The 19225-nt window shown below is 44.2% G+C and overlaps 1 protein-coding gene across 1 annotated transcript in view; it reads right to left on the bottom strand.

Annotated features, from left to right (window-relative positions):
* Positions 1–720: 720 nt before the first annotated feature.
* The window catches only part of LOC116968737 (NEDD4 family-interacting protein 1-like), an 82286-nt gene continuing 63781 nt past the window's right edge, over positions 721–19225 (bottom strand). The window contains exons 5-6 of the mRNA XM_033015584.1: positions 14132–14237; positions 721–924 (exon numbers count right to left, since the gene is read on the bottom strand). Of these exons, the coding sequence (XP_032871475.1) occupies positions 14134–14237 (104 nt within the window). The 3' untranslated portion in view covers positions 721–924; positions 14132–14133. The remainder of the gene's footprint in view (positions 925–14131; positions 14238–19225) is intronic.

Here is a 19225-nt window from a genome sequence, read left to right as displayed (position 1 = left end):
AAAGTCTGACTGCAAATGTTTTATTTATAGTTTGTTATACATTTCTGTGCAGCGGTAAGCATCTGGTAAATGAATGCTATTTCACAAGTGACCGGTCTATATTCAAACTTGCAGCATATAAATCCAGTCTGAAGAAGGGTCTCGACCCACCCATTCCTTCTCTCCAGAGATGCTGCCTGTCCCGCTGAGTTACTCCAGCATTTTGTGTCTATCTTCGGTTTAAACCAGCATCTGCAGTTCCTTATTTTGCATATATATAAATCCTGTTGGTTTTGGTCTCAGATTATTTAGCCTTTCAAGAAGCAACAGTGCCCTCTCCTGATGAAAGATCATTAAGCAATTTTGAAACACTTCTTAAGAATAATCAAATGACCAATATAGTTTCAATGGCGGCACAGTGGTGGAGTTGCTGCCTTACAGCGCTTGCAGTGCCGGAGTCTCGGGTTCGATCCTGACTACGGGTGCTGTCTGTACGGGGTTTGTACGTTCTCCCCGTGATCTGCATGGGTTTTCTCCGAGATCTTCGGTTTGTAGGTTAATTGGCTTGGTCAATGTAGAAAATAATTGTCCCTTGTGGGTATAGGATAGTGTTAACGTGCGGGGATCGCTGGTCGGCGCGGACCCGAAGGGCCGGAAAGGGCCTGTTTCCGCACTGTATCTCTAAACTAAATTAAATTTTACTGAAGCTAAAAGCGATGTATTTGAAGATTACATGGTTTCTGTCAAAACATTGAAAAGGAGCACAATTAGAAAGCACATTGTACCCAACAGAAGTTTTTCAAGTGGCTTGGAAGGCCACGTCCATCAAATCGAAATAACTTTGCAACTTATTAATTCATCATCTGAAATCTGTGATTCTTGCAGTTGTTCTTTTCACCAAAGAGTGAAGCTTGGCAACGTGAAAGGAAGTAGGTCAGCATATATCTGCAATAAAAAGGAAAAAAAAACATCAAATTAACATCCTTGTGCATCTGTCTAATTTCTGAAGCTTTAAAGGTATTGGTCACCAAGTTCCCAAAGTCATCATTTTCTTTGTCCTTCATGGCTAATCGGAACAGTACATTACCGATTACCGTTAAACTGGGCTTTGGATAGGAATACTAGTTAGATTTTTAGATCAGATTCAGATTCAGATTCAATTTTAATTGTCATTGTCAGTGTACAGTACAGAGACAACGAAATGCAGTTAGCATCTCCCTGGAGAGCGACATAGAATATGATTTCAATAAATAAATCTATTTACATGCATACAGTCATAGACTTCTTTTTCCTGTGGGAGGAATGTCCGGTGGGGGAGGGGGGGTTGATTGGCAGTCACCGAGGTACAGTGTTTTGTTTGATAAAGGCCACATTTAACCCTCATGTTTGCTTCCTCGTCTTCAGTTCTAGGGGCAGCACGGTGGCGCAGCGGTAGGTGCCAGAGACCTGGGTTCCATCCTGTCTACAGGTGCTGTCTCTGCTGAGTCTGTGTATTCTCTCCATGACCCACGTGGGTTTTCTCCGGGTGCTCTGGTTTCCTCCCACACTCCAAAGATGTACAGATTTGTTCGTTAATTTGGCTTTGGTAAAAACAATTGTAAATTGTCCCTTCTGTAGGATAGTGCAGTGTACAGGGATAGCTGGTCGGTGGGCCAAAGGGCTTGTAGCCATGCTGTATCTCTAAACTAATCTAAATTAAAGTAAACTAAACTAAGTTAAAGATATTGGCTTGGGCTGGACAATACGGAGAGCAAGTGATAGGTTTATCCTCCACATAAAAACTGAGCATTCAATTGTAATGAGCTTTGATTTTTATTTTGTTATCTGAATCTGATCTATGGTGAACAGAGTTATTGTTCTCCATAATCTTAGGATGGAACGCCAGGGTTGGCGTGCCAAGGGCGCTGGTGGTGTCAATTTTACTTAAAAGAAATGGAGAACTTCCAAGAGAAATTCAGTAGTTTCTGAGAACTCTGGGCTGGCTGAAATCTAATAGCCTGTGAGGGCTGTTGGGCTGGGTGATATCATGGTGGAGGAGTCAGTGGTGATCAGGTAATATTATAGAAGTATCTCAATTTAGGGATCAAAATTATTGATTTTTAGTTGGAGGTAATGGTGGATGAGACAATGAACAATTTTTACAAATTTCTCTTACCGAAGCCAAATTAACGTACACATTTGTGCATTTTTGGAGTGTGGTAGAAAATCGCAGCTCCCAGAGAAGATTTTGATAGTTTGTTATGGCTAAGTGGAACCCACATTCACCCCTCCTCATTAAGTGCCTATTCGTCCAGAACCAGAGGCCACAGTCTTAGAATAAAGGGGAGGTCATTTAAGACTGAGGTGAGAAAAAACTTTTTCACCCAGAGAGTTGTGAATTTATGGAATTCCCTGCCACAGAGGGCAGTGGAGGCCAAGTCACTGGATGGATTTAAGAGAGAGTTAGATGGAGCTCCAGGGGCTAGTGGAGTCAAGGGATATGGGGAGAAGGCAGGCATGGGTTATTGATAGGGGACGATCAGCCATGATCACAATGAATGGTGGTGCTGGCTCGAAGGGCCGAATGGCCTCCTCCTGCACCTATTTTCTATGTTTCTATGTTTCTATATTTCCAATTTATTGGTAGGAGTGCGTGGATAAAATGTTTGTGTGATTTACACTACAAATTGGATACTGTAATTGTACGTGCAATGGAAAGTATGTCTTTGACTTGCAGAGAGGGCACTTTATAACATTAATCCTTGTGCAATGCTGATTAGGCACTTCCATTCTTAAAGATTCTCAAGCCGATCCAGCTAATGTTATGTTTTAACCAAACATGGGAAAGCTAACGCTCAGTTGCAGTGAGAACAGTCTCCCACCAGCTACATTCTTTAAAGGAATCTCCAATGAGTTGAAGGCTCTTCGAAACTTGAGAGAAAGTTTGTTGTCCAAGCTAATTGCACCAAAATACTGCAGTGCTGAATCGGATTTTTGAAGCGTTTTACATGGATTGTCACTCGTGCAGCCAAGCCCAAATCTACTGGCATTACTTGGTAAGCCATCCATCACCTGTGCTTGACATTAAATGCTTATATTGTCAGCTGTCCTCCTGCATTTCCAGAGGTGTAGAGTGTGGAAGGGAGGGCCGTGATAATAATAATAATAATAATGGATGGGATTTATATAGCGCCTTTCTAATACTCAAGGCGCTTTACATCACATTATTCATTCACTCCTCAGTCACACTCGGTGATGGTAAGCTACTTCTGTAGCCACAGCTGCCCTGGGGCAGACTGACGGAAGCGTGGCTGCCAATCTGCGCCTACGGCCCCTCCGACCACCACCAATCACTCACACACATTCACACACATTCACACACAGGCAAAGGTGGGTGAAGTGTCTTGCCCAAGGACACAACGACAGTATGCACTCCAAGCGGGATTCGAACCGGCTGCCTTCCGGTTGCCAGCCGAACACTTAGCCCATTGTGCCATCTGTCGTTGTGATGAATAATGATGAACTGTTACAGTAGAGGGTCTGTCGGATGGTGTGGGCAAGTGGCTGAGAAAGACCAAGAAGGGCGTATTCCACAAGAAGCAGATCCCTAAGTGGGAATGTGAGGAACAATCTATTTGGAGACGATGGGGAAGAAAATGAATAAGGAAGCTGGAGAATCACATTGTGAGTTTAGCATCTGATTTAGTCATAAGATCATAAGGCCATAAGGGATAGGAATAGAATTAGGCCATATGGCCCAACAAGTCTACTCCGCCATTCAATCATGGCCGATCTATCTCTCCTTCCTAACCCTATTGCCCTGCCTTCTCCCCATAACCTCTAACACCTGCGCTAATCAAGAATCTAGCAATCTCTGCCTTAAAAATATCCACTGACTTTTCTTTCACAGCCTTCTGTGGGAAAAAGTTCCACAGATTCACCACCCTCTGACTAAAGAAATTTCTCCTCATCTCCTTCCTCAAAGAATGTCCTTTAATTCTGAGGCTATGTCCTCTGGTCCTAGACTCTCCCACTAGTGGAAACATCCTTTCCACATCAATTCTGTCTAGTTAGAGCAGATTCCCCAAAGTCTTTAGAATGCCTTCAAATCCCAATTCATCGGTCGGCTTTACACAATGCTGCATCGCCATTCACTCAGCTAACAACAACTGTCAAATCAGATGTCCTGCATGACCTTCATAGAGTTACACTCCAACAGCTCAGAGTAAGCTTGACATGATCCAGGACAATTCAACCCACAAGACTATATGAATGCATAGGAGTTCTGATTGAGAGAAGTTGTTGCTAGCCGAGTGAAGGGGGATGTCACAATGTGTGAAGCAAGCTGATGAACTGTGGGTAGGAAGGAACTGCAGATGCTGGTTTACACTGAAGATAGACACAAAATACTGGAGAAACTCAGCAGAACAGGCAACATCTCTGGAGAGAAGGAATGGGTGATGTTTTAGGTCGAGACCCTTCTTCAGTCTGAAGTGGCGGCGCTGTTGAACGGCTGCGGCTCGCCTGCAGTCCGTCTGTTTTTACTTTTTTTGTTGTTATTTTTGTCTTGTTTTAGTTAAATTTTAGTTTATTAGGTTGTGTTATGTGTGGGGGGGGGGGTGAAACATGGTTTTCTGTCTTCCTTCAGGGGAATGCGACTCTTTCTGTCGTATCCCCCCTTCTCTCCCTCCGTCTGCGCTGAGGCTTGATGGTGGAGCTGGCGGCCTCCAACTGCGACCGACCTCGAGGCTCCGGAAGCAGAGTCAGCCAGGACTTACCAACGCGAGGCTGGCCGAATTCGGAGCTGTGGCGGCGTTCCGGCGTTCCGGTGGGGGCGGCACGAACCGGGGCTGAGGCGGTGCTCCGGTGGCGGCGGCCCGACTCGGGGCTGAGGCGGTGCTCCGGTGGCTGAGGCGGCGTTCCGGCGGCAGTGTTCCGGCGGCGGCGACCTGAATCCGGGGCTCGGCCGAGGGCCAGTGGACGACATCGTCGAGAGATCGCAGGTCACAGGTTGGTGACCTGTTTTTACGGAGCTCCCGCGGTAACAGCTGCGTCCGCTGGACTGGAGGGCGGCAGCTTCGACCACCCCGGGCCGCGGAGCTTGAACCGGCCCGTTCGCGGAGCTCGATTGAGCCGCGGGACTGACTTACCATCGCCCGGTGGGGTAACAACATCGGAGGCCTGGATCGCCTCAGCGCAGAGGGAGAACAAGGAGGGGAAGAGACAGTGACTTTAAGACTTTTGCCTCCATCACAGTGAGGAGGTGCCTGGTGAACTCACTGTGGTGGATGTTTATTGTGTGTTTATTGTGTGTTTTGTTGTTTATTATTATATGTATGATTGCAGGCAATGAAATTTCATTCATGACAAATAAAGGAATCTAATCTAATCTAATCTAATCTAAGAAGGGTCTCGACCCGAAACGTCTCCCATTCCTTCTCTCCAGAGATGCTGCCTGTCCTGCTGAGTTACTCCAGCATTTTGTGTATATATTCTGATGAATCATGGGATTCAATGAAACCTCCACTGATGGCATCACAGAATGCTGACGTGTCAGGATTCCTGCTCTTTCTGCCAAAACCTCCAGAAACTTTCCAAACATTGGAACGACTTCTACCATTTCCAGCAAAAAGCTATTACTGGGCACCGCACATATCATGAAGTTGCCTGTTCACTATGAATGGGATATTCTAATCATTAATGTAAACGAGTGGAAAATCATCAAATGTGGACTTGTTCATCGTGCCGTCAGAAAGTTATCCTTTTGGAATTCAATAAGGCCTCATCTCATCGCTGGTTCCAAGTAAAGGGAATGTACTTCCAGCAACTTATATTAATGCACAGAAATGTCCTTGTTGTTGCTGCCCCTTTGCTGATATAAATCTTGTGGTAGTATTTGCAAACAAGGGTTTTGATGTTCTTTTAATGGTTTAGGAATGTACTAGTGTTACAGAAGCAGTGTTGGGGACATTTTCAACACATTTTGCTATTTGTTGCCATCATATTGCTTCTTTTCAGCACAGTAGATAGTTCCACTTACCAAAACAAAATCTGCTCTCTAAATACTGTCCGATGCAATGGTAATATTTCTGCCCCAATTTTGTGGTACCCATGACTGCTACCAATGTTGTCCTTGTCTGAGAGTAGCATGCTCACATTTTCCTAGATTACTAGGCCTTGAGTTATCAGTCTTGGAGACTTGCCTACTAGTTTAATTCATAAAGGAAATTGTACATGAATGAATCATAGTTATGGAGCTATGCAGCATGAAAACATTGGTCCAATTCAACCACACCAACGTGAGATGCTCAGCCAAATCTTTCCTATTCATGTATCTCTATAATGTTGATTAAATGCCGTAAATTTACCCACCTCTACTCCTTGCATGGCAGTTCATTCCTTGTACGCACTCACCTCTCTGTAAAATGTTGGACACACTAGAGGCAGGAAACATGTTCCCGATGTTGGGGGAGTCCAGAACCAGGGGCCACAGTTTAAGAATAAGGAGTAAGCCATTTAGAACGGAGACGAGGAAACACTTTTTCTCACAGAGAGTGGTGAGTCTGTGGAATTCTCTGCCTCAGAGGGTGGTGGAGGCAGGTTCTCTGGATGCTTTCAAGAGAGAGCTAGATAGGGCTCTTAAAAATAGCTGAGTCAGGGGATATGGGGAGAAGGCAGGAACGGGGTACTGATGGGGATGATCAGCCATGATCACATTGAATGGCGGTGCTGGCTCGAAGGGCTAAATGGCCTACTCCTGCACCTATTGTCTATTGTCTATTGTGCGCACCAACCTCTCTGTAAAATGTTGGACATCAGGTCACATTTAAATCCTTTTCCTCTCACCTTAAACCTATGCCCTCCAGCTTTTGACCCCCCAACCCCAGGGAAACGAAACTGTGCCCACTCACCTTAGCTATGTTTCACGTGACTTTTCAAAACCCTACAAGGTCAGCTCTCATCCTGCCAAACTCCAGGGAGTAAAGATCCAGACCATCCAGTCTCTCCTTAAAGCTCTAAACTAAGCTAAAAAAAATAAACTTAAATACTCCAGGCCTGGTATCATTCTTGTAAATCCTTTTCCGATATTTTTCCAGTTTACTGACATCCTTTCTATTGCAAGATGCACAGTAATCCAAATGTGGTCTTACCAATATCTTGTACAGCTCTAACACGCCATATCAACTCCTGTAATAGACAATAGACAGTAGGTGCAGGAGTAGGCCATTTGGCCCTTCGAGCCAGCACCGCCATTCAATGTGATCATGGCTGATCATCCCCAATCAGTACACCGTTCCTGCCTTCTCCCCATATCCCTTGACTCCGCTATTTTTAAGAGCCCTATCTAGTTCTCTCTTGAAAGCATCCAGAGAACATGCCTCCACCGCCCTCTGAGGCAGAGAATTCCACAGACTCACCACTCTCTGTGAGAAAAAGTGTTTCCTCATCTCCGTTCTAAATGGCTTACTCCTTATTCTTAAACTGTGGCCCCTGGTTCTGGACTCCCCCAACATCGGGAACATGTTTCCTGCCTCTAGTGTGTCCAAGCCCTTAACAATCTTATATGTTTCAATGAGATTGCCTCTCATCCTTCTAAATTCCAGAGTGTACAAGCCCAGCTGCTCCATTCTCTCAGCATATGACAGTCCCGCCATCCTGGGAATTAACCTTGTAAACTTATGCTGCACTCCCTCAATAGCAAGAATGTTCTTCCTCAAATTAGGGGACGAAAACTGCGCACAATACTCCACTAGGGCTCTGTACAACTGCAGAAGGACCTCTTTTCTCCTATATTCGAATCCTCTTGTTATAAAGGCCAACATGCCATTCGCTTTCTTCACTGCCTGCTGTACCTGCATGCTTACTTTCATAGACTGATGTACAAGGACCCCCAGATCCCGTTGTACTTCCCCTTTTTCCAACTTGACACCATTTAGATAGTAATCTGAATGTTGTCCTATTTGACCAAGATCCTGTTGTAGAGTAGATAACCTTCTTCATTGTTCACTATACCACCGAGTCTAGTGTCATCTGCAAACTAACCATGCTACCTACACACACATCCAAATTGCTAACATAAACAAAAACAGTGGACCCAGCACTGATCCCAGTGATACATCATGTCTAGCTGACTTCCAGTCTTAAAACAAAATATCACTGCTCTCTGTTTTTTTACCTTCAAGCCAATTTTTTATCCAATTGGCCAGCTCACCCTGGATTCCATGTAATCTAACTTTACATAGTGGCCTCCACGCGTTACCTAGTCAACGGCCTTGCTTAAGTTCATGCAGAAAACTTGTATCACACTGCCCTCATCAATCTTCTTCACCACCTCTTCAAAAACAATTAGGTGCAACATGATTTCCCTCATATAAAACCCTGTTGACTATCCCTAGTCAGTCCTTGGCTTGTAGATCTCACCTTTCAGAATCCTTTCCAATAACCTACCCACCACTGAGGTAAGTAAGGCTCACTGCTCTGTAGTTCCCAGGCTTTCCTTGCAGCTTTACCTAAATAGAGACACAATATTAGCCACCCTCCAGTCTTCTAGACCCTCATCCATGGGTATCAATATCTCTGCCAGTGGCTGTGCAATTTCTTAGCTTCCCACAACGTCCAAGGATATACTTGATCAGGCCCTGGGGATTTATCGATCTTTATGCATTTTAAGACCTACAGCACCTCCTCTTCTATAATGTGGCCCACTTCCCTGGAATCCATGCTTTTCCCCCTGGTAAATACAGATGAGAAATATTCATTTAACACCTTACCCATCTACCGTGTCTCCACCATAGATGACCTTATTGATCTTTAAGGGGCCCTCAGTGCTCTTTTGTCCAAATACACATGTAGATTCTCTGGATTCTCTGTACCTATAGCAAGTTCGTCCCCATTGTGCCCTCCTGATTTCCCTCTGAAGCGAATGGACTCCAAACAAAGACAGACTTGGGGTGAGTTGTACAGTTGTTAAATAGCTCAATGATAATCACCACTCATTTTGAGCAGAATGTGATCATACATGCTCACAAATTTTAATTTCAGTTGGCACAATTGAATTTAAACAATATAATACATTTTTAAAAATCAATCACAATAGGAAGTCTAAAGTCAAATGACTCATATGCACCACACACAATAGATGCATTATTGTCTGATGAAGTGGTTAATATTAAGTGGTCTATGACTCAGTAGTAGCTGGCCCAGTGGTGTGTGATTCAGTGAGGACCAGTGAGTGACTGGGCACTAAAATACAACAGTGGTTTAAATAACAGAAGAGTGCCAAAGTTGAGTGATGACTGATTCAATGCTTCTGAAATGAAGAGCATGTCTTAATATTGGAAATTGTAACACAGAGCTAACAAATGAATGGTGCATAGAGTTGACCGGAATGACTTATTGGTGGTGATTCATTTGCTATGATTAAATTTCACCTCCCCAATAACTGAACATAGAATTGTATTGATGGTGACTGTGAAAATATTCTCATTCTGTCCCAAATACTTTGCTAAATGTTCAAACGTTTAAAGTTTTGAGTCTTTTAAAAAGTATGGCTGGAAACTTAGTTTTTCTGTGAATAAATCAGACTTGTATTTTTTTGAAAACCGGTTAGGTTCAAAATGCCATTGCAGAAATGTGTTTTTGTTAATGTGATTTAATTGCACGAGCTGTTTTAATTTCTATTTCCTGGTCTATAGGATATCCCACAGAGCAAAATCTTCAATTTCATATGTGTAGGAAGGAACTGCAGATGCTGGTTGATACCGAAGATAGACTTAAAGTGCTTGAGGTAACTCAGCGGGTCAGGTTGGGCGGGTCTGCATCACTGGAGCAAAGGAAAGGTGACATTTCAGGTCTGGAGAAGGATTCACCTTTTTCTCCAGAGATGCTGCCTGACCCGCTGAGTTACTCCAGCATTTGTGTCTAGATCCTCAATTTCATAATCGTTTAGATGGAATCCTAAAAGGACTTTACCACAAACATTGTATGCGTTCAGAAGTGCACATTGAATGAATGTCCTCATTAAGTGGCACTGACATGCTTATTGCTTAAGTACTATCTTCCAATTTTGTACCAGTAAACCTCCTGATTCACTAAACTGGCAAATTAGAGGCATAAATTGTCTAGTTAGTTTTTGTTTTTTAGGTTGTGTTTATGTGGGGGGGGGTGGGGGGTTGAAACGGGGCTTGCTGTCTCTCTCTTCGGGGGAATACGACTTTTTTATCGTATCCCCCTTCTCTGCCTCCGTCTGCGCTGAGGCCTGATGGCGGAGCTGGCGGCCTCGAGACTCCGGAGGCAGAGCCAGTCAGAACTTGCCCTGGGCTCGCTCCCGTGAGGGCGGCCCGGCTCGGGGCTGGAACGGCACTCCCGTCGGAGTGGCCCAGCCCGAGGGTGGAACGGCGCTCCCGTCGGAGTGGCCCAGCCCGAGGTGGAACGGCGCTCCCGTCGGAGTGGCCCAGCCCGAGGGAGGAACGGCACTCACGTGAGGGCGATCCGGCTCGGGGCTGGAACGGTGCTCCGGTGGCTGGGACGACGTTCTGGTGGCTATGACCTGAGTCCTGGGTTCAGCCGTGGGCCAGCGGCTGCGTCCGTTGGACTGGAGGGCGGCAGCTTCGACCACCCCGGGCCGCGGTGTTTGAGCCGGCCCGTTTGCGGGGTTCGGTGAGCCGCGGGACTGTTTGTACCATCGCCCGGTGGGGAATCGCCTCAGCGCAGAGGGAGAAGAGGAGGGAAGAGACTGCAGCCCTAAGATTTTTGCCTCCACCACAGTGAGGAGGTGCTTGGAGGATACACTGTGGTGGATGTTAATTTGTGTTTATTGTTGTTTATTATTGTATTATTGTATGTATGACTGCAGGCACGAAATTTCGTTCAGACCGTAAGGTCTGAATGACAATAAAGGCATTCAATTCAATTCAATTCAATAAAAGAGCTAAATATTCTTTACCTAATCAACTTCACATTGAAACTTCAAACAGCGCCAAAACTTTAAAAGCATCACTCTGGACTGTACAAGAACTTGATAATCAAAGCCACAATAATATAATTTTGGGCTAAATGCCTATTTTATGATTAATGAATCATGAGAAAACTTCATAATCATAGTGGACATAGTACAAGATGGCTTAACAGTGAACTCCAAGCATTGGATTCTCTAAAAAATATGATTTATTATACTTTCAAATATATATGCTCTCTGATGGACTCCGACATAGTCATAGGGTCATGCAGCATGGATTCAGGCCCTATAACCCAACTTGCCTATACTGATCAAGATGGCACATCTACACTAGTTCCACCTGCCTTCTTATCCATGTACCTGTCCAAATGTCATTAAAATGTTGCTGCTTTAACAATACCTGCTTTAACTACCTCCTCTGGCAGCTCATTCCATATACCCACCACCCTTTGTGTGAAAACATTGCCCCTCATGTTCTGATTCAATGTTTCCCCTCGCACTTAAACAATGTCCTCTGGTTCTTGATTCCCCTTCTCTGGGTAAAAGACTCTGTGCAATTACCCTATCCTCCTCTGGATCTTATACACCTCTATAATATCACCCACCATCCTCCTGCACTCCAAGGAATAATGTCCCAGCCTGCTCAACCTCTCCCTATAGCTCAGGGTCTCAGGTTCTGGCAACATCCTTGAAAATCTTGTCTGCGTCCTTGCCAACTTAGCAAAATCTTTTATATAACAGGATGACCAAAACTAAACACAATACTCCAGATGTGGCCTGCTCAATGTCTAGTGCAATTGTAACATGACATCCCAACTTCTATACTCAATGCTCTGACTGATGAAGGCCAATGTACCAAATGCCTTCTTGACTACCCAATCTGCCCTGGTCTGACTTCCCAAAATGCAACACCTTGCACATATCTGCATCAAACTCAATGAACCATTCCTTAGCTCACCTGATCAAAATCCTGCTGCATTTTATGATAACCATCTTTGCTATCTACGATGCCACCCACTTTCGTGTCATCTGCAATCTTACTAATCTTGCCTTGTACATTCTCATCCAAATCATTGATATAAACCATAAATAGCAATGGGCCCATCACTGATCCCAGAGGCACACCTCTAGTCACAGAGCTCCAGTTTGGAAAAAAAATTCCACCATTCCCCTCTGCTTCCTTCCATGAAGCCAAATCTCTATCCAGTCAGCTAACTCTCCTTAGATTCCACATGTTCTAACCTTCCAGAGTAATCTGCCATGGGGAACCATGTCAACAATGTGTATGGCTTTGCCCTCATCAACCTTCTTAGTTACTTCAGTAGATACACAATCTAGAGTAACTCAGCGGGTCAGGCAGCATCTCTGAAGAGAATGAATGGGTGACATTTCGGGTCGAGAACCTTCTTCAAACTCAGTTACTTGTTCAGCTACATTAATTGTATTACATTCGATCTCCAAACGTGCAACACATCACTCTGGCTAGGATTAAACTCTCTTTCCCATTTCTCCACCATTTCTCTTGCTGATCTCTATTCTCACGAGAGAATAGAAGTGATCCTATTTTCATAAAAATGCTGCCACTGTAGACATATTCTTGAACATGGAACAGAGGGCAGCACCGTGACGCAGCAGAAGAGTTGCTGCCTTACAAAGCCAGCGGCCCAGGTTCGATCCTGACTATGAGTGCTGTCTGTATGGAATTAGTACGTTCTCTCTGTGACTGCGTGGGTTTTCTCTGGGGGCTCTGGCTTCCTCCTACAGTACAAAGACGTACAGATTTGTAGGTTAATTGGCTTTGGTAAGTTGAAAAATGTCCCTAGCATGGAGGATAGTGTTAGTGTATGCGGTGATCACCGGTCGGTGTGGACTCTGTAGGCAAAGGCCCTGTTTTGGACTGTATCTCGAAAGTCTAAAGAACACAATCTGTATCTTGTATTCAATTTATCACCTGGAAGACAGCTTGGGAAAGAACCTATGTGCTCATCATAAAGGAGGCACTTTGACAATTACCCAAAATGATTAAGATTACTTATTTTCCATCTCTCCTGATTCCATATTCCATAATAAATTTGTCTGATCTCTATAAATCTGCAATGTTGACTTCCTATAACATCAGTCCACATCTGTAAAAATGAATTGATATCAAATTTAAGAGTATATTAATCTGGGGAAAGTTTCAGGGAAACTTTGTGCTTACCATGATACTAAAACACAAACGAGTTTAACAATTAAAGTGGTCTGTTTTATGTTAAAGTTTCAAAGCTGCGGAGGATCTTTCAGCTGCACATTAGATACGTCAACACATTCATCTTACTAATTATTTGGCAGTCGTGAAAGATCAGTGTCAATGCACTGTAGCCTCCAGGTTTCCAATATTAAGTCATAGATTAGGACTGTGCCAATAGCTTTTAAGGCCTTACAACAGTGCCCGCAAAACTGAAGTAATAAGCCAATAGCTGAAGGCAACATTGCACAATAGGATTCAGAGTGCCACAAGGTGTCCAATGCAAGATATTGACACTGCACTGTCACTCAGTCCGCTGTATGGATATCTCTCAGTTTGATTTCCTTTTTGCCTGAGAAGAGCAGAATTCTTCAGCGTACAGAAGTAAACCTTTCAATCAATCAATCAATCAATCAATCAATCAATCAATCAATCAATCAATCAATCAATCAATCAATCAATCAATCAATCAATCACTCAATCAATCAATCAATCAACCAATCAATCAATCAATCAATCAATCAATCAATCAATCAATCAATCAATCAATCAAAGACCTTATTGTCATTCAGAAATACACCAATAAATGCAAGTTTGAACGAAATTTCGTTGCATCTGGCTCACAGTGCAACATAAAATAACAAAAGGATAAAATGGATAAAAAGATAAAATGGATAAAAAGATAAAATAGATAATAGTGTCGGCACATTATATGGAATTCAAGAGTCTGATGGCTCGGGGTAAGAAGCTGTTGCAAAACCTGGCCGTTCTGCTCCTTATTATACGATATCTTTTGCCCGAAGGGCAGCAGAGTGAACAGTCCATGATGGAGATGTGTGGGGTCCTTTATAATACTGTTGGCCTTAGACAAGCAACGTTTGCACGCAATGTCCCCGATTTTCACAGTTTATTGACAGATAATTACCATTCCCACAAAATACAATCCATACACCCACATAGTTTGGAAAGTTGTGACTATCAGTTCTTACCATCAGTAGATGAAAAGGAACCTGGACTTTTTCAAACTGGCGATCCTTGAAGCTACTTTCCGAGCTTTTGCATAATTGATTAAACCACTTGTGAAAAGCAAAATACCTGTAACATAGGAGGGGAATAGACAATAGACAATAGGTGCTGGAGTAGGTCATTTGGCCCTTCGAGCCAGCACCGCCATTCAATGTGATCATGGCTGATCATCCCCAATCAGTACCCCGTTCCTGTCTTCTCCCCATATCCCCTGACTCCACTATCTTTAAGAGCCCTATCGAGCTCTCTCTTGAAAGTATCCAGAGAACCTGCCTCCACCATCCTCCGAGGCAGAGAATTCCACAGACTCTCTGTGTGATAAAGTGTTTCCTCATCTCTGTTCTAAATGGCTTACCCCTTATTCTAAACTTCATAACAAGAGGAGTTGGCACCTGGTTCTGGACTCCCTCAACATCCCTGCCTCTAGCGTGTCCAAACCTTTAATAATATTACATGTTTCAATAAGATCGCCTCTCATCCTTCTAAACTCCAGAGTGTACAAGCCCAGCTGCTCCATTCTCTCAGCATATGACAGTCCCGCCATCCTGGGAATTAACCTTGTGAACCTACGCTGCACTCCCTCAATAGCAAGAATGTTCTTCCTCAAATTTGGAGACCAAAACTGCACACAATACTCCAGGTGTGGTCTCACTAAGGCTCTGTACAACTACAGAAGGATCTCGTTGCTCCAATACTCAACTCCTCTTGTTTTGAAGGCTAACATGCCTTTTGCTTTCTTCACTGACTGTTGCACCTGCATGCTTACTTTCTTTGACTGATGAACAAGGACCCCAGACCCCGTTGTACTTCCCCTTTTCCCAACTTGACAACATTTAGATAATAATCTGCCTTCCTGTTTTGCTACCTCACATTTATCCATATTAAACTGCATTCTTTCTGAAAGTCCAGGTACACTACATCCATTGGCTCTCCCTTGTCCACTTTCCTAGTAACACCCTCAAAAATTTCCAGAAAATTAGTCAAGCATGATTCCCCCATCATAAATCCATACTGACTCGGACTGATCCTGGACCGATCCTGTTACTGCTATCCAAATGTGCCGCTATTTCATCTTTAATGATTGACTCCAGCATCTTCCCCACCATCGATGTCAGGCTAACTGGTCTATAATTTCCTGTTTTCTCTCTCCCGCCTTTCTTAAAAAGTGGGATAACATTAGCTACCCTCCAATCCACAGGAACCGATCCTGAATCTATAGAACATTGGAAAATTATCACCAATGCGTCCACGATTTCTAGAGCCTCTTCCTTAAGTACCCTGGGATGCAGACCATCAGGCCCTGGGGATTTATCAGCCTTCAGTCCCATCAGTCTACCCAACACCGTTTCCTGCCTAATGTGGATTTCCTTCAGTTCCTCCATCACCCCAGATCCTCTGGCCACTAGTACATCAGGAAGATTGTGTCCTCCATAGTGAAGACGGACCCAAAGTACCTGTTCAACCCATCTGCCATTTCCGTGTTCCCCATAATAAATTCATCCTTTTCAATCTTCAAGGGTCCAACTTTGGTCTTAACTAATGTTTTCCCTCTTCACATACCTAATCAAGCTTTTGCTACCCTCCCTTATATTCTTGGCTAGCTTACCTTCGTACCTCATCTTTTCTCCCTGTATTACCTTTTTGTTATCTTCTGTTGCTCTTTAAACATTACCCAATCCTCTTGCTTCCCGCTCATCTTTGCTATGTTGTACTTCTTGTCTTTAATTTTTATACTGTCCCTGACTTCCCTTATCAGCCACGGTCACCCCTTACTCCCCTTGGAATCTTTCTTCCTCTTTGGAATGAACTGATCGTGTACCTTCTGTATTATTCCCAGAAATACCTGCCATTGTTGTTCCACTGCCATCTCTGCTAGGGTATCTGTCCAGTCAACTGGCCAGCTCCTCCCTCATGGCTCCATAGTCCCCTTTGTTCAACTGTAGTACTGACACCTCCGATTTACCCTTCTCCCTCTCAAATTGTAGAATAAAAATCATATTATGGTCACTACCCCCTTATTGCTCCTGAAGGGGCTGTCCCACTGTGGCAACCTAATCTGTGAGTTTAGATGAGTTTGCCCTCGACTCAAACTCGCAGCGTGGTCAACACGAGGCCCTATGAGGTCACTGGAACTTTCCTTCATGCTCGAGGGAAGTTACCGAATACTCGCGGCCTCAGCATGTTGAAAAATTTCCTCGCGCAAAATTTTGTCGGCATGGTTCTTTTTGACTCGTAATGCAATGGAGTAGGGTCGCTATTTACTTACAGGCAGTCGAGGGCAGCCATTGGCAATCTCCTTCGCTGACCGGGCATTTTGATTGGTTCATTGGAGTTTTCAGGACCAGGGAAAACCGACCGGTAGGTAAAATGGCCGCTAAACATTATTATATTTCTTTAAAGTGTCTCCAATCCTTCTCCCTTGTTCTCCCCCCCCTTCTCTCCCCCTCTCTCCACTTCTTCCCCCCCCCCCCCCCCCTTCAAAGGACTTATTGTACACTGGCAGCTGTTTACCTTCCTCTTCATGGTGGGTATGAATTTCAGACAGCGCTCCCCCGCTTTCCCTGGCCCCTGTCTTTGCAATGTGTGTGTGTGTGTGTGTGTGTGTGTGTGTGTGTGTGTGTGTGTGTGTGTGTGTGTGTGTGTGGGTGTACGTGGAGTGTACGTGTGCTGTGCTGTGTGCTGCTGTGTGGCGTCCTGTGTGGCGTGTGTCCTGTGTGTGGGGTGTGGGTGTGTGTGTGTGTGTCGTGTGTGGTGTGGCGTGGTGTAGTGTACTGTAGTGTGTGCGTGTGTGCTGCGTGTGCTGTGAGTCTGTGTGTGGGTCTGGTGTGCTGGGTGTGTGTGCTGTGTGTGTGTGTAGTACGATGTACGTGTGTGTGTATACGTGGTACGTACGTGTGCTGTGAGCGTGTGCGTGTGTGTGTGTGAGCGTGTGCAGTCGGTCAATCTAGCTCGTGGTTTCAACGGGGACGGTCGATCCAGTTCGAGGTTTTCCAGGCGAGTTCCCTCGAGGTTGAAGGGCGAAGGCACTCTTCTTAACTCGTGGATTAGGTCGTCGCAGTGGGACAGCCCCTTTAACCTCATATTCCCTATCAAATCTGGTTCATTACACAACACTAAATCCAGAATTGTCTTCTCCCTTGTAGGCTCCCTTTCTTGGGGTCCAGTACCAACCTGATTTTCCCAGTCTACCTGCATGTTGAAATCTCCCATAACAACTGTAGCATTCCCTTTACAACATGCCAATTTTAACTCTTGATTGATCTTGCACCCTATATCCAGACTACTGTTTGGGGGCCTGTAGATAAGTCCCATTAGGGTCTTTTTACTCTTGCAATTCCTTAGTTCTATCCATTTTGACATCTCCTGTTTCAATGTCACCCCTTGCAAGGGACTGAATTTCATTCCACACCAACAGAACTACTCCACCCCCTCTGCCCACCTGTCTGTGTTTTGCATAGGAGATATACCCTTGAATATTCAGTTCCCAACCCTGGCCCTCTTGCAGCCATGTCTCTGTAATTCCCACAACATCATAATTGCCAATTTCTAACTGAGCCTCATGCTCATCCACTTTATTCCTTATACTTCGCGCATTCATATACAACACTCTGACTTCGGTAAAAGGTTGTACATGTAGCTTAACATACAATAGCGCACCAAATACAAGTGTCTTCAATGCTGCATTTAGTATTGTTTCTCAAAGTATAGTCAGGAGTCGGTTTAATCTGGTTAACATAGAATTCAATATGTACTGGTGGATTGTTAAATGACAATTTGCAACAACAATGATATTCTGAAAATGATAAGTTAAATTACTAAACAAGAAGATCGACCCAAAACCCTGGAGTAACTCAGCGGGACAGGCAGCATCTCTGGCAAGAAGGAATGGATGATGTTTCGGGTTGAGACCCTTCTAAACTAAATATTCAGGTGTATATCCTGTGTTTCGTGGCGTGATGGGGGCTGAACCAAGCATAAAATTGAATGTAAAATGACATACACATCATGTGCACATCAAAGCATACAGAACAAACAGGAACATGCAAGACACATTCAACACCTCGCCTGTGAAATTGTCACAACAATATGCTGTCTGAACAATGCACAGGAAACCATGTCTGGACAGCAGGAACAAACCTTGCACATTTGCCATTTGAATACATGTGTGGGATCTGCCCCATTGAATGAGTCCCTACCCAATGATTAATGCAACTCAATCTCTGTGGGTAAATATTAATAACCAAATGCTACGAGTATGGAGCAGGTGCGGAGGCAATGGGCCAGATGGATTCTATTCTCTTTGGTGTCTGTCACTTGTTACTTCCTCGTTAGGTCTGGCACCATGACCATTCTAGGGGCAGTTATAGTTGGGCACTTAGAATTGAGTACGTTATTGGCACATACAAATAATAAAATTACTATTGGCAAACCATAAGCAAGCGGCAACTTGCGAAACATAGAAACATAGAAAATAGGTGCAGGAGTAGGCCAACCGGCCCATCGAGTCAGCACCGCCATTTAATATGATCATGGCTGATCATCCATTCAATATGATCTTGGCTGATCATCCAAAATCAGTACCCCGTTCCTGCTTTCTCACCATATCCCTTGATTCTGTTAGCCCTAAGAACTATATCTAACACTCTCTTGAAAACATCCAGTGAATTGGCCTCCACTGCCTTCTGTGGCAGAGAATTCCACATTTAAAATAGTAAAGTTACCATAGTGATATCAATACTTGAGATTCACAACCATCAATAGTAGGCACTTCATCAATGACAAATCCACGAAGACAAGCCTGTGGAAAGGTTTTGCATTCAAAATAGTTGCCATCTTAACATGAGCTGAAAGCTCCTCTTAGTAAATGCTGGCCACAGCCTGTAGCGAGGTCAGTGATACTGACCTATGTTCAAATGTCTCTCTCCAGGATGTGCTGATGGGTTCGAAGGATCTGGGGACACAATAACTCTGTGGCCAGGCAGATATTTGACTAACATAGGGGGAACAAAACCATAGGTTTGGCTGAAAAATGAATTGTTTATTTCCTGTCCCTATCC

This window comes from Amblyraja radiata, chromosome 1, assembly GCF_010909765.2.
Source record: "Amblyraja radiata isolate CabotCenter1 chromosome 1, sAmbRad1.1.pri, whole genome shotgun sequence".
NCBI lineage: Eukaryota > Metazoa > Chordata > Chondrichthyes > Rajiformes > Rajidae > Amblyraja > Amblyraja radiata.
This window is presented reverse-complemented; position numbering and strand designations above follow the sequence as displayed.